This window comes from Morone saxatilis, unplaced genomic scaffold (assembly GCF_004916995.1).
Source record: "Morone saxatilis isolate NCDOM2014 unplaced genomic scaffold, NCSU_SB_2.0 Contig22, whole genome shotgun sequence".
Lineage (NCBI taxonomy): Eukaryota > Metazoa > Chordata > Actinopteri > Moronidae > Morone > Morone saxatilis.
This window is the reverse complement of record NW_023339785.1, coordinates 10847971-10860399: the sequence shown is the minus strand read 5'-3', so window position 1 is coordinate 10860399 and position 12429 is coordinate 10847971. Positions and strand designations below refer to the sequence as shown.

Below are 12429 nucleotides of genomic sequence, written 5' to 3'. Positions count from 1 at the left end.
TTGCCCCTCGTGCGCTGTGTTAGAGGAGTCCCGAGTACCGGAAGATAAAGGAAAGTTTGCAGCGACAGATCGGGAGCGCCTCTCCACATTTTCCATGACAGGTGCATTTCCTCAGGGTCCTGATTTTACCACAGGAGATCTGCATGGTGGAACATCTTGACTCACTGAAACGGTCTGAATAATTATCTGCTCCCTGTTTTTCCACCCACGCAAAAAGTTTACGTGACAGGGTTTTGGAATTAAATGACGTTTTAAAAAAAATTGGAAAAACGGAAGTGCAGGTTTTCTTGCCTCTGTAAAGTAACAAATATCACAGTAAGACGTGAGACAGTGTAAATTATATAAACAAAATATAAACCAAATGCCACTGGGAGAAAAAGACACTACAGATGGTGTGTTCGTGTAGTTCCCTGTTTTACACTAAGCCATTATTTATTGTCAGGGTGTATGCAAAGTTATGTTAGAGCCACACATTGTAAAGCAAATAAACACTATAATAAGAGTCTGTTGGGTCTCATGGAGGTGGTTCTAAAATCCTGTTTACATCACATACATGTCAGTATGAGATGTCCACACAGAAGATAGGTTAATAACCTTTTTTAAACTGTCTTTTCTACCCATTCTCACCTTATTTAGTGCATGAGGCCTAAGGCTACAACCAGGTACCTCCTTCAATTTATATTATAAACTGAGATATCAAGCTTCACTGAGAATGGACAAGAACTGGCCCTGGATAGTTCTGATGACTTTGTATTTCAGATGATTAATACCACACTTCAGATGAAAACATATTGACCGTCTAAGTAACATGTCGGTCCACCACGAGCTGCCGGAACAGCTTCAGTGATCCTTGGCATAGATTTCTACGAAAGGATTAACACCATTCATCCAGAAGATATTCCCTTATTTGGGTCCAGAATCTTAGCATAGCTGTTCAGCTGAGTGCAGGCCTGATGACTGCGAAGGCCATATCATATGATTCACATCATTTCCATACTCAGGAAACCCTCCGTGAAACCTTGTATGGAAGCATCTGCATTCTGTTTTTCCCTTTAATTTGTCTGCTTGTCTTCAGCTCAGAAATGAAACTATTATGTAGTATTTGTGAGTATTTCTACAAAAATTTGCTGATGCCTCCTAAACTTCTAAACACATTAGCACTATATGTTTATATTGGGTGCATTAAAATGTCTCATAAAGGTTCATATTTACAACCACACAAATACATGAATCCTGTAGATCAACAAGTCATACTATTGGTTTTATAAGTTCCTGTATTTACCAGCACGCTGATGTGAGAGTGAGGAGCAGTGGATGTGAGTCATCTCTGGCCAACCACAAGAGGGTCGAGGGCAATTCAGTGAGCATAACAATGAAGTGCCCTTGAGCAAAGCACCTAAACCACAGCTGTCCAGTGGCCAACAGATAAGGCTGTGGTTGTGGTTGTGGCTTGGCAGCTACCAGATGGGATTATAATTGCATGCGTGTGAGACAGGGCGTTTCTAAGAAGAAGAAAAAAAACACACACTCAAAACACCAGCATTTGTGTTGAGTGAACCTGCCCTGGATAAATAAAGCTTTATAAAAAACACAGAAACCAGATAGAGTTGTGTTGCATTAGAAACTTCTGCACCACACTGTTCTGTTCTTCCTCTAGAGTGAAGTGGCACATTAATATGGTGAATGTCATACTGTCCACTCGGTGTCTGTGCTCATCTCTTCAGCTCAGGATGGTCTGCACTCTAAATCCAGCACAATATGGTGGACATGAGGCGCGTACGACTTCACGTGTTCTGTGTGCTGGATGTTTGTCGTCCACGGTGCACCGGTGACGTCCTTTAAAAGAGAGGTGATGTGGTTTGCTGTGTCATCGGCCCAGGCCCGCCACACCTCTCTGCCAGCTGTCTTCCCAGAAACCCTCTGGGTGGCATCATCGATTGCTCGAACGGCTGCCGTGTTCGGTAATGGTGAGGTGACGTTCTGGTGAATGTGCAAAATGCCACCGGTTGTTCTCTTCAGCAGTCGACAAGCAACAGGCCAGCCGTCCTCGGAGCTCGGGATGAGACCCAGGTTCACCCGGTCGGCAATGCCACACAGCTGGAGCTGGAAATTAAAAGTTAAATAAAAAAGCTCTTAAAAAACCTGACATGCTATTATTTTGTTGTTGTTGTAACAGAGCTGATTAATTTATATAGCTACAGTCAAATATCTCAGAGAACTGACTGTGACTGCTGCTAAAGGCCACGTTAAATATTTGGTATTCTGAAAGGAGATGCAGATGAAAAAGTGGACAATGGGATTTTAAAACCAAGAAATTCGTACTGTGCAATATAGATTTTTCACTGCTGTGATGCCAGAGATGTGCTTGCAATCACACTGGACAAAGAAAAAAACAAACAAAGCAAAAACAAACACAAAACAACCAGACTGCACTTCTATGTTGTTAGATTAAAGTGTTTGCTGTACAACTTTCTGCTGCATCCAGACATTACACTCCAATTTGAAATCTGTTCTTCAAAAAATACCCTTAGACTTAGAAATCTAGTCTGTCTCTGTCACATTAATAGTTATAGTAAATAGACTGTACTTATACAGCGTCTTTATAGTCTTCCAACCACTCAAGTGCTTTACAAGACATGTCACATTCACCCATTCACACACATACAATGTGTCAACTGCTCATCATACACCGATGATACAGCTTCGGGAGCAATTTTTTTGAAGAATAGTAACTGTGAAAATGGCAGATATCCCAGATATCCAGTAAAAATCTACTGATATGTTTTTTTGTTTGTGTTTTTTATGACATAAAATCTAAATAAAAAGGTTAAACTATGTACAAGTCTTATGAGGTAACACGTGTGATGTCAAAACCATATATGGTATATTAAATATATCTATATATAAATATATCTATATATAAATATATCGGGGGCCCGATCAGAGGTCGCCAAAGCTTCATGGAGGGAGGGCTTATCATTTTAAGGTGTGTAAGAAAACTAAATGAAAATATACCCAGCAGGCCTATATCTCATCATTTAGGTCATTTCTGTGAAGAAAAGTAAATATAAAGTAAAGCACATTTTAAAGTACATTTTCCAATCTAACAATAGCCAAGTGACAGGGACAAAAAAACCATTTAACAACAACATTAAAAAAAAGCAGCCTATTAAATATAAAATTATTAAATAAAGTAGGCTTGTTAACAGTGATAGACACAATGTAACAGTTAAGCTTCTACCACAACAATGCCCAAAATATAACATTATTTTATTTATTTAGTGTAGTATTACCTCAGAAATACAACTTATATTTGCCACTATATCTATATTTGCATTTCTTTTGTGCAGTTACTGATAACATAAAAATCACAAGGTTGAACTAGGACAACCACTAGAGGGCCTAAGTCAACACTTTCATCCCTGGTGTGAAGTATTAAGACAGAGCTAATATTGTAGCTGTGTGTAAACAATACATGTCACATAAGCAGTACGTGATGCATGTGGAAACACGTTACTTGTCGGTTGTCTCCTTGGTGAACAGTGCAGCGGTCTGACACCCCGTTTGCCACGAGGTTTTTCTGTAAAGCTTCAACTGCGTCAGGGTTCCACTCACAGGCGTGAACGTGACTGGCGCCCGCGTGAACCAGATAAGGGAGAGTGAAGTATCCAATACCTGAAACGAGATACAGTTGTAATGGTTGCACACCAACATTCCTGTCACACATACATACAATGTTTAAGTACTACTGAAGAGCACAAGGGTTAGACACAATAACAAGCAACATGATGGGCCAGTTTTCTGGGCCTGGATTACATCTAAACCCACTCAGTCCTCAGTATGAGCTGTATGAAACAGGACACATGTTCTATTAGTTATCCTACCTGCATATAAATCCACCACAGTCTCCCCTCTGCAGTCGAATCCAGCCACCCGGAGCTTCTCTGTTATGTTTCCAGCTGAGAACATGGACTTGGTTACATCAAACTCATACCTGAAACAAAGGTGAAATGTATTCATGAATGTGCCCAAGACCTTCTCAGTGAGCAAATCGACAGCAAAAAGACTTACATAATCCTATTGTCCACATGTTTGACCCAGCTGTGCTCTCCTAACAGCATCGTCACCACGGGAGACCTAAACCCATCCCTGGATATTCGACTCATCTTTGCCAGACGCTTTGCCCCCAGTCCTTTGGCCACTGTACTCCAAAGCTGTAGATCTAAAAAAGAAATGTCAATAGTGATCAGTTACTCTCCTCCTGAATTATATTTTGTACACCTAGTACTAAAGAAGTGCTGTACCCATTTTCTTCCACAGTGGCAGGGAGAAACAGTTGTCTCCCAGCAGGACTAGGTCTCCATGCCTCTGGAAGCTGCGAGGGAGGTCTCCCCTCAGCTCCTCCGTCCATCTTGTACCATGAGCTTCCAACAGCTCCTGGAGGATTTTCTCTAGTTCATTTCCACTCGTCCGTCCTCTCTCCTTCTTCGACCGCAGAGGAGACTGTCGACGAACAGGGCAGACAACATAAACAAACCTTTAAAGCTGCAGTATAGTGTCTGTCTGTTGCTAGTAGTATTCAAATGAAACTCAGCTTTAATAACCTGACTCCAAACTATTTCACAAGCACAGTCTGAAGACACCATGGATCTGAGAGACTGCAGATCAAGCTGCCACAGACAGGATGGTGAGATGGGCAGAAGGACTGTCTCATCTGAGTCTTTCAGTAAGCACAAACTCAGGTCCAGACTTCCTTTGGACTGCAGACATTTCCTGTAAGATAGGACGTTTAAACCCGATATCAATATAAGTACAGACAGTCACAGAAAACCCATTTAACTTTCTAAACAGTCTCTTTGTGCTTAGCTCCCACCAGTCTGTCTAAGGTTCCCATGCTAACGGATAGCTCACTTATCTTAGTTATTCACTCACTAGATGGCTGATTACCTGAACTGTTGTGCATGACACTGAGGCACACGAAGGCAGGGGACACCGTCCATTTACCACCGAACAAACACCTCTACTGGGTTTATGTTTCACGGTTCAAGAGCGCTCATTTAGTCTACAACAGAAGTTACAGGTACTCGGTAGCTCCGCAGCAGCAACAACACACAACGCGTTTCTAGTCGGAGTATTTAGCGGGACGGACCTTTCAAAATACTAAACTTTATTGTAAAGGAGAAAAAAAAAAGGGCTTTGTGTTAAATTAAAGAGCAGATTTAGATTTATTCTTAAAAGATGGTGGGTTTATTTGTGTTATATATTTCTTAGGGAATGACAGCTGTAATAAATTAAATTACAAGATGGCAGAAATCCGTTTGGAGCAGTTTCTCTTTGTTGTCGACAGATGGAGACAAACGGTTCAAATTCATGAAGTTACGTGTTAGTGAAGTAACGTTAATGTAATGTTGATATAGGTATTGTTTTTTACTACTGCTACTAAATAAAGCAGAAACAATTAAATCAGTCTGTATAATAATAGTCTGTATAAGAATATCTTGTGGTAAGGGGCAGAAATTCATACAAAGGTAGGCTACAAACCCTAGGAAAAATAAATAAATAACATTAAGGCACAGCAGCCAAAATAATATCATATACTATTTTATTTATTTAGTATGTATTTCAGGATTTGCCACTATTATATAAAAATCCAACCATGCTGTATGCACACAGTCTGTACTATAATATCTAGATAGATAGATACTTTATTTATCCCGAGGGAAATTCAAGCATCCAGTAGCAGCATACAAACATACATTAGACATACATCTACACCTCTTTAGTGAGAGTTCACACAATTTAAAGTCATATTTAAATTATTTGGTGGTTTCATAATGGTACAACTTGAATGCCAGTAGAGTTGTTGACATGCTCTCTGGATACTGGATGTATTTTTGACATCATGTTAAAACTTATTGGTCTTTATTGGTTGTCTTTATTAATTGATTGACTCTTGAGCGACACAAACACTTTTGGAATATATGTGTTAGTTTGTTAGTGTTTGCATTGTAGATGTGGTATTAGTGGCCTGTGTCTTTCCTGTCAAACCATTTCCTTTTTGGGGGGTTATCTATCTATCTGCTACCCTTAAGGTTTCTGCTGGCGGTTAGATCTGAATACTTCATCCTCCCTGATCTCTCTTTATGTAATGAAAAGTGGCACAAGATTTTGAATTCTGACTTTGAGCTGCTATGCATGCAGTCATGGGTACATTTGAACCTGAGTTGGCAGGTTGGTCAAAGCACCATCTGACAGGTCATGTATTAATAATGTCCTCCTCTAGGGTGGATATAAAACAGGCGCAATCCTAACTGCTGGAGACATACAGTAGCTTTTCTACCTGTGGTCTCCAACTTCAGGACAGACTGAGAGTGAAGGATGTTTGGTTTCCTCTCTGGGTCGTTTATGGTTCAGTCCTCTCCTGTGTGTCTTCTCCTTGCCTCTGTGCAACAAGGAGGCTATAATGGCTGTATGACTGGGCTGAGCCAATATTGAACCATCATAATCACTTTTTATGAGACTTAGCAGGGGATATTTTACAGCTTATATGGCCAGTGTAAAATGTAATTACCATTACTAGACTACTACTGGCCATGAACATGTAACCACAAACCACGCAGACTTTAAATTATAAGCTCAAAAAGGCCAAAGTACTGATTCTCTGGTGGCTGCAGAGTCGATTTCTAAAAGATAGACTGGTGCTTTCTGAATGAAGACAAGGGATTTACTGTTGAACATACTGACAAAAAAGGATCAATAATGATAACCTTCTGTTAAATGATTATCTCAACTTAGAATTATTTATTAATAATAATAATGTATAATTCATGATTCAAACTAGAATCAAACCCCTAAATATTAAAGGGCTTTGTGTCCATTTTAGTGCAACATATCATAATTTTATGATTACTGATAATATGAAAGCACTTTTGTTAAGATTTTAGCTAGTTAATATTAAATATATGTGAGAGTTGCATATATTTTTGTAGTCATTTGTATTGGCTGTAAGTGCTGGAAGCTAACTGATGTCCTACACAGTTATTTATTATTATTCTGCCATGTTTTTTGTCACTTACCTGCGTCCACACTGTTCAGCGTAGAAACTTAATTCGAACATCAAAATATTCTGCTCAATTAGGAGTGGTGTGCTATTACTTCTCTCAATGATTCCGGTCATACTTTCCAAAATATTCCAGGTTTTTAAACTAAATTTCTGTAATGTTCAGTTATTCAAACATTTTCAGCCATAAACTCACACCTCAAAATATTTCACATAGTTTCATACATTTTGGGGACTGTTCAACTAACAAATCCCTTTAAAACTTTAAAAAGTTAAATATTTAACTTTCTCTGAAGCTTAGTTATAATGGAAGTCACTTAGAAAACCCTTCAAACTCATTTTCAACCTCTTCCCACACATTACATTCACACAGAAACTCCACTCAGACTTTCTAACGTTTTCATATCTTTCATATCTTTCATAGTTTTTACACAATCACAGTTTAAAATTCATGCCTGTGTGGGGAATAGTTCATCACCTGGTAGACATAACAGTGGAGAGGAGCTGTAAACTGATGTTAAGAATTTATATACAACTCATTCCTACAATTTTCACTCCACATACATAATATATAGATCATAATGTAGGACGATCTGTGCTGGTCACAGAGATGTGACTACAGAAGCAAACTGGCACAACTTATGTTGAACAGGAATCAATAATTTTTCTGACATTTTATGGACCAAACAACTAGGCCTAATTGATTAATCCAAAAAATGATAAACACATAAATTGATAATGAAAACAAGTTAGCTAGTTGCAGCCGTAAATTACATGAAACACAAGAAATGTGTGATACAAGGTGAATGAAGGTCGAGACAGAGTAAAAACAGTACAAGTGAACACCTCTTGTTGTCATTGTGGTCCTATAGTGGAAAGTGATTTCCTCTGAGGGCCTCTGCAGTGTTTACCTTTGCTCTGTGGAGCAACACTTGAGGGATTAATGCATCTGGTGTCTAAAACCTCATTCATTAATACACTCTCACAGCCCTCCTCCCTCGGGTGATACTACAAGGGAGAGATTTAGCATATTAATGTGATCTAAATAGGACCTTTATCTGTGTCCTTTGTTCGTTTTTTCTTTTACCTGTCCTGCCCCTTTAAGATTAGACATTTCAATCTAGGCGTGTTTCCTGCTGCCATTGACTAAAACCGAGAGCTGGCATCCTGCGGGAAAAAAACCCCAAACAGCTTTTGCACGTTTGCGTCCATACAGGCGATTATTTCTTATTTTTAAAGGATTTTATTGAATTATTTTTTTTATATATAGTGACCATGTCCAACAGCATGGTCGCAGCCTGATGTCTGTGAACACGGAGCAGCTTCGCCTGTACGATCATTTATGATTTATCGAGATGATATGAATGTCAATCGGTCAAGGTCCACTCTCCCGATGCAACAGCCACTGCTGGATTCTTCTGCTGGGAAACATCTGCCGCAAGCATTTGGATAGATTTCTAATAACCCACCCCTCCGCTCCTAATAATAATAATAATAATAATAACAATAATATATAGTGAGTGGACGGCGAGAGGACTGAGGTTGTTGGAGCAGCGTGGGAGCCTCACTGTGGGAATGACATGCTGCAGTAAAGACTGCAAACTGGAAATAATAAGGATTAGAAAACACTGAGGATGTGAATGCGACAGTTTTAAAAACCAAAAGAAAATGATTGACAGTCGTCGCCTTGTGCAGAAATCTTTAATATTACAGAGTAAGTCGTTTGATTTTGATTTTTTTGGCCGTGTGTCACATTGAATCAGCGCTTTCTGTAAGAATATATGAGCGCAAGATCCACCAGTTTATTGTCTGACTCGTTTTCCAGTCTAACAGCTGACATTAACCCAGAGAAGGACTGAGGGATCTGAACACAGAGGACACCATGTCGGCGGTGATGATAACACGGAAGGTGCGAAAATGGGAGAAGCTGCCGGGTAAAAACACTTTCTGCTGCGACGGCCGGGTGATGATGGCCCGGCAGAAAGGAGTCTTCTACCTGACCCTGTTCCTCATCGTCGGGACCTGCGCTCTCTTCTTCGCCTTTGAGTAAGTCGTTTCCTCTCTCTGGCTCCTCATAAGCCATGAGAGTCTAGATTCATTAGTCACTTTGGGGCTCCTTGTCCCTAAATTCCCATATGTGTAGTAATAGTAGCTGCCAGTCCAGTGAGGAACCAACTTCAGAGTTGCAACATTTAGTTGATTAGTTGATTGGCAGGAAATTTATTGGACGCTGATAACAGATTAATCTAGTTAATTTAGACTATCTAAATGATCTGGTTCCAGCTTGACAAATGGGAATATTTTGTGTTGAAGACATTCGGCTCTTGTTATGAATATTTTTCAGACTTTTTATAGACCAATCGAGTAATCGATTAATCAAGAAGATGTAGACGAATCGATAATGAAAATTAGTGTTGTAGTACTGGTGTTTTGAGTGTAGGCCTGCGACTAGTGATATATTATTCAGTAATGATTGTTTTGTCAATGAAATAGTGAAAAAGTACGTTACTAGAACTCAGGGTGATGCATTGAACTTGTTTTAACTATCCAAAACAAACACATTCCGGTTACTACAAGAAAAAGAAGGAAAAAAATATATTAATATGGGTGAATCAGCAAATATTTAATATTCTGCACCAAAAACTACTGAAACTATTATCAGTTATCATAACGGATGCTAGTAGTCGCTTAAAGGTGTTCCAACTCAAATTATCAGTCTCATTTGAACAATTTCTGTTTGATCTAACTGATATGTGCTCAATAGTTTTAGCACTGGATGTTTGTAAGCTTCTAAAATGTACTTAATGGTAATGTGGTTCTCTGGCTCAGGATCTTGTGCAGTCTCACTGTAAGCTGATCTTTAACCTCCTGTATGGCCTTCATTTGTGACAACCAAGAATTTCTGTTTTTGATAACCTCTACAGTGGATCCACGTTTTGTTGCTCTAAATTCAGCCCCTGTCAGAGAAAAGGATTATGATTGACCACATGCTGGGGTGTTAAATATTTAATAACTCTAGCTGTCCAGCTCTGGTCTAAGAAAGAGAAGCTACCTTTTTTCTGTTGTCTCAGCAGTTCTGTCTCAACCCACTACTTGCACAACCCAACGGACTCATTAGCACTGCAAACGCTGCCAGTCGACTCGGATGCAGCGTGTAAACCCAAATTCTGTCAGTCGAGGCTGCGCAGAGGATTGTTTTTAAAATGAAGAACACGAGCTGAAATGATCATCATAAAGCAGTGCTGCTTCTCATTTAGATTGCATTCATTGTCTCTCTTTGCCCCGCTTGTTTCCCCTTTCTCCTGTCTTTTCTTGCCTAACGAATCAGGAACAATGATTTAGCACAAAATGCTGCTCTGTAACACAGTAACCCCTCTTGACTGTGGGCGTGTATGCAGCTACCAGGCCAAATGGATTTAGAGCATAGCAGAGAAGTAGCTGCTCTCACATAGTGCCGGACCCTTCCCATGTCTATCTGCTCTGCACTTAATGGCCTCCTGCTTTCCTTGGAGTCCGGACAGAAGGAGCTGTTGTCCAGCTCGGAGTAAAGAGGGGGAGATTATAACTCTGAACATCGAGAGCCCAGAGGAGGCATTGCGGTGACTAATGGCAGGAGGGTTGTTAGCATACTATGTTCATATTACAGCGGAACATAATTGTCTCTCATGGGGGGATGGATATTAACGTGGAGATTGGACCCAGGCAGCATGGGGGTCATTTTCAAACTCGCCATTACACGGCATGTAGATGCATATCAGATCTGAACCTCTGACAGAGTAACAGCCCTTTGCTAAAAGGCTCTGAGCTTTCATAAACTGCCCATTTGAAACAATAAGTCCAGTCTTTCTTGGTATGAATATTGTATAATGGAACATCCTCAAATAGTATTAAGGCTGCAACTAACAATTATCTTTCTATAAATGACAGAAAATAGTGAACAGTGGGCTATTATAACTTTCCAGACCATGTGATGGTAGTGTTTATAATCATATATGACAAGAAAATAAGAATATATGAAGATATTTGAGAAAAAAAGCAGGGAATGTTGGGCATTTTAGCCACGCTGCTAGCAACGTCATATGTTGGATATCTTGGTGTTTGACTGTTGCTCTTATAAAACAAGAAATTTGAATAAGTCAAATAGGCTCTGGGAAATTATATAGAAGCCTGTGTCGGTCAGTCCACCACTCTGGTCCAGAAATAAGTATCTTAACAATTATTGATGGGACTTCCCGTTACAGACATTCATGCCTCCCTCAGGATCAACTATAATCACTAACTGTTAACTGTCTTTTACATTAGTTTATGATTAAATATCTGCAAAACTGGTGAAATTCATCCTTAGCTGTCCTTTGTGTTTAATGCTAATCAGAAAATGTTAGCATGCTAAAACATTAAACTGAGCATTTAGCTTAAAGCACTACTGTGCAAGTACAGCCTCACAGAGCCACTAGTACGGCTGTAGACTATAAAGCTAACAACACCAGCACAATGCTTCCCCAACGTGTTTTAAATAGCATGACGTGTAACACAACAGCATCTAGTATGACCATTTTACATTTTACGATTTGGCTCTGTTGACTCGACTTAATGAAGAAACAACTATGACCCCCCTGTTCTTTTGTTATATGTCTTATATAACAGAAAAAGTGGCTTTAGCCTGCAGCTAACAACACAGAGTGGATGCTTTCACTCATCTTCAGCACAGAATCAATCAGGTATCAAAACAGATTTGATTGTTACAGCACTAACATCATTTATTTATCTTCACTTTTCCAAAACACCATGCAGTGGCCATAATTGATCATAAACCAAATTTGTAAAAGGCTTGGCATAAATCAAATATGCCTAAAAATATGTGTGACACTGCATCATTGTAATGTAATTCTAAGAAGCAAAGCTTTTTGTGTTTTGCTAATTCTGGTGCATTTCTCTGTGGTTCATCATTCAGTTATCACGTATACTGTCGCATAGTTTTCTTGTTTTGGAGGGTTGATTCTTCACATGTTGGGTTGAGGTTGAGCTGTGAGCTGCACTGTGGCACAGACAGGAAAACAGAGAGGGCAGTGTCTTGGCGTGGGCTGGCTCATATCCAACACTAGCCGAGCAGACATCTCACTTTTATCACCAGCCATCGGCACCCCGTGCAGGGAGACCTCTCTGTGCTTTAATTTGTGCTAAATTGCGGAAACGAGCAGCCGAATACACAAATGGAAAGACCCATTAGGAACAACTAAACAAATTATTCACTGAAGAGGTGGGCTCGGCCTGTTTTATCCTTTACAGATGGAATAAATTTGAGGACTGTATGTCCTTACTCTGTTGGTTTCGTGCCCATTTAATATCCACTGATTTGAATGGGATTTCAC

The 12429-nt window shown here is 39.7% G+C and overlaps 2 protein-coding genes across 2 annotated transcripts in view; one reads left to right on the top strand and one right to left on the bottom strand.

Annotated features, from left to right (window-relative positions):
* Window positions 1-393: 393 nt before the first annotated feature.
* On the bottom strand, window positions 394-5117 carry trmt12 (tRNA methyltransferase 12 homolog). Its single transcript, XM_035669742.1, has 7 exons — window positions 4948-5117; window positions 4605-4773; window positions 4305-4503; window positions 4072-4222; window positions 3885-3994; window positions 3518-3675; window positions 394-2103 (listed from the first exon to the last, which is right to left on the bottom strand). Exons 1-7 carry the CDS (start codon window positions 4998-5000, stop codon window positions 1726-1728), a joined length of 1218 nt encoding a protein of 405 aa, XP_035525635.1. The 5' UTR covers window positions 5001-5117; the 3' UTR covers window positions 394-1725.
* Window positions 5118-8212: 3095 nt separating this feature from the next.
* The window catches only part of zdhhc9 (zinc finger DHHC-type palmitoyltransferase 9), a 27227-nt gene continuing 23010 nt past the window's right edge, over window positions 8213-12429 (top strand). Inside the window, exons 1-2 of the mRNA XM_035669845.1 lie at window positions 8213-8774; window positions 8886-9106. Coding sequence (XP_035525738.1) covers window positions 8943-9106 — 164 coding nt within the window. The 5' untranslated portion in view covers window positions 8213-8774; window positions 8886-8942. The remainder of the gene's footprint in view (window positions 8775-8885; window positions 9107-12429) is intronic.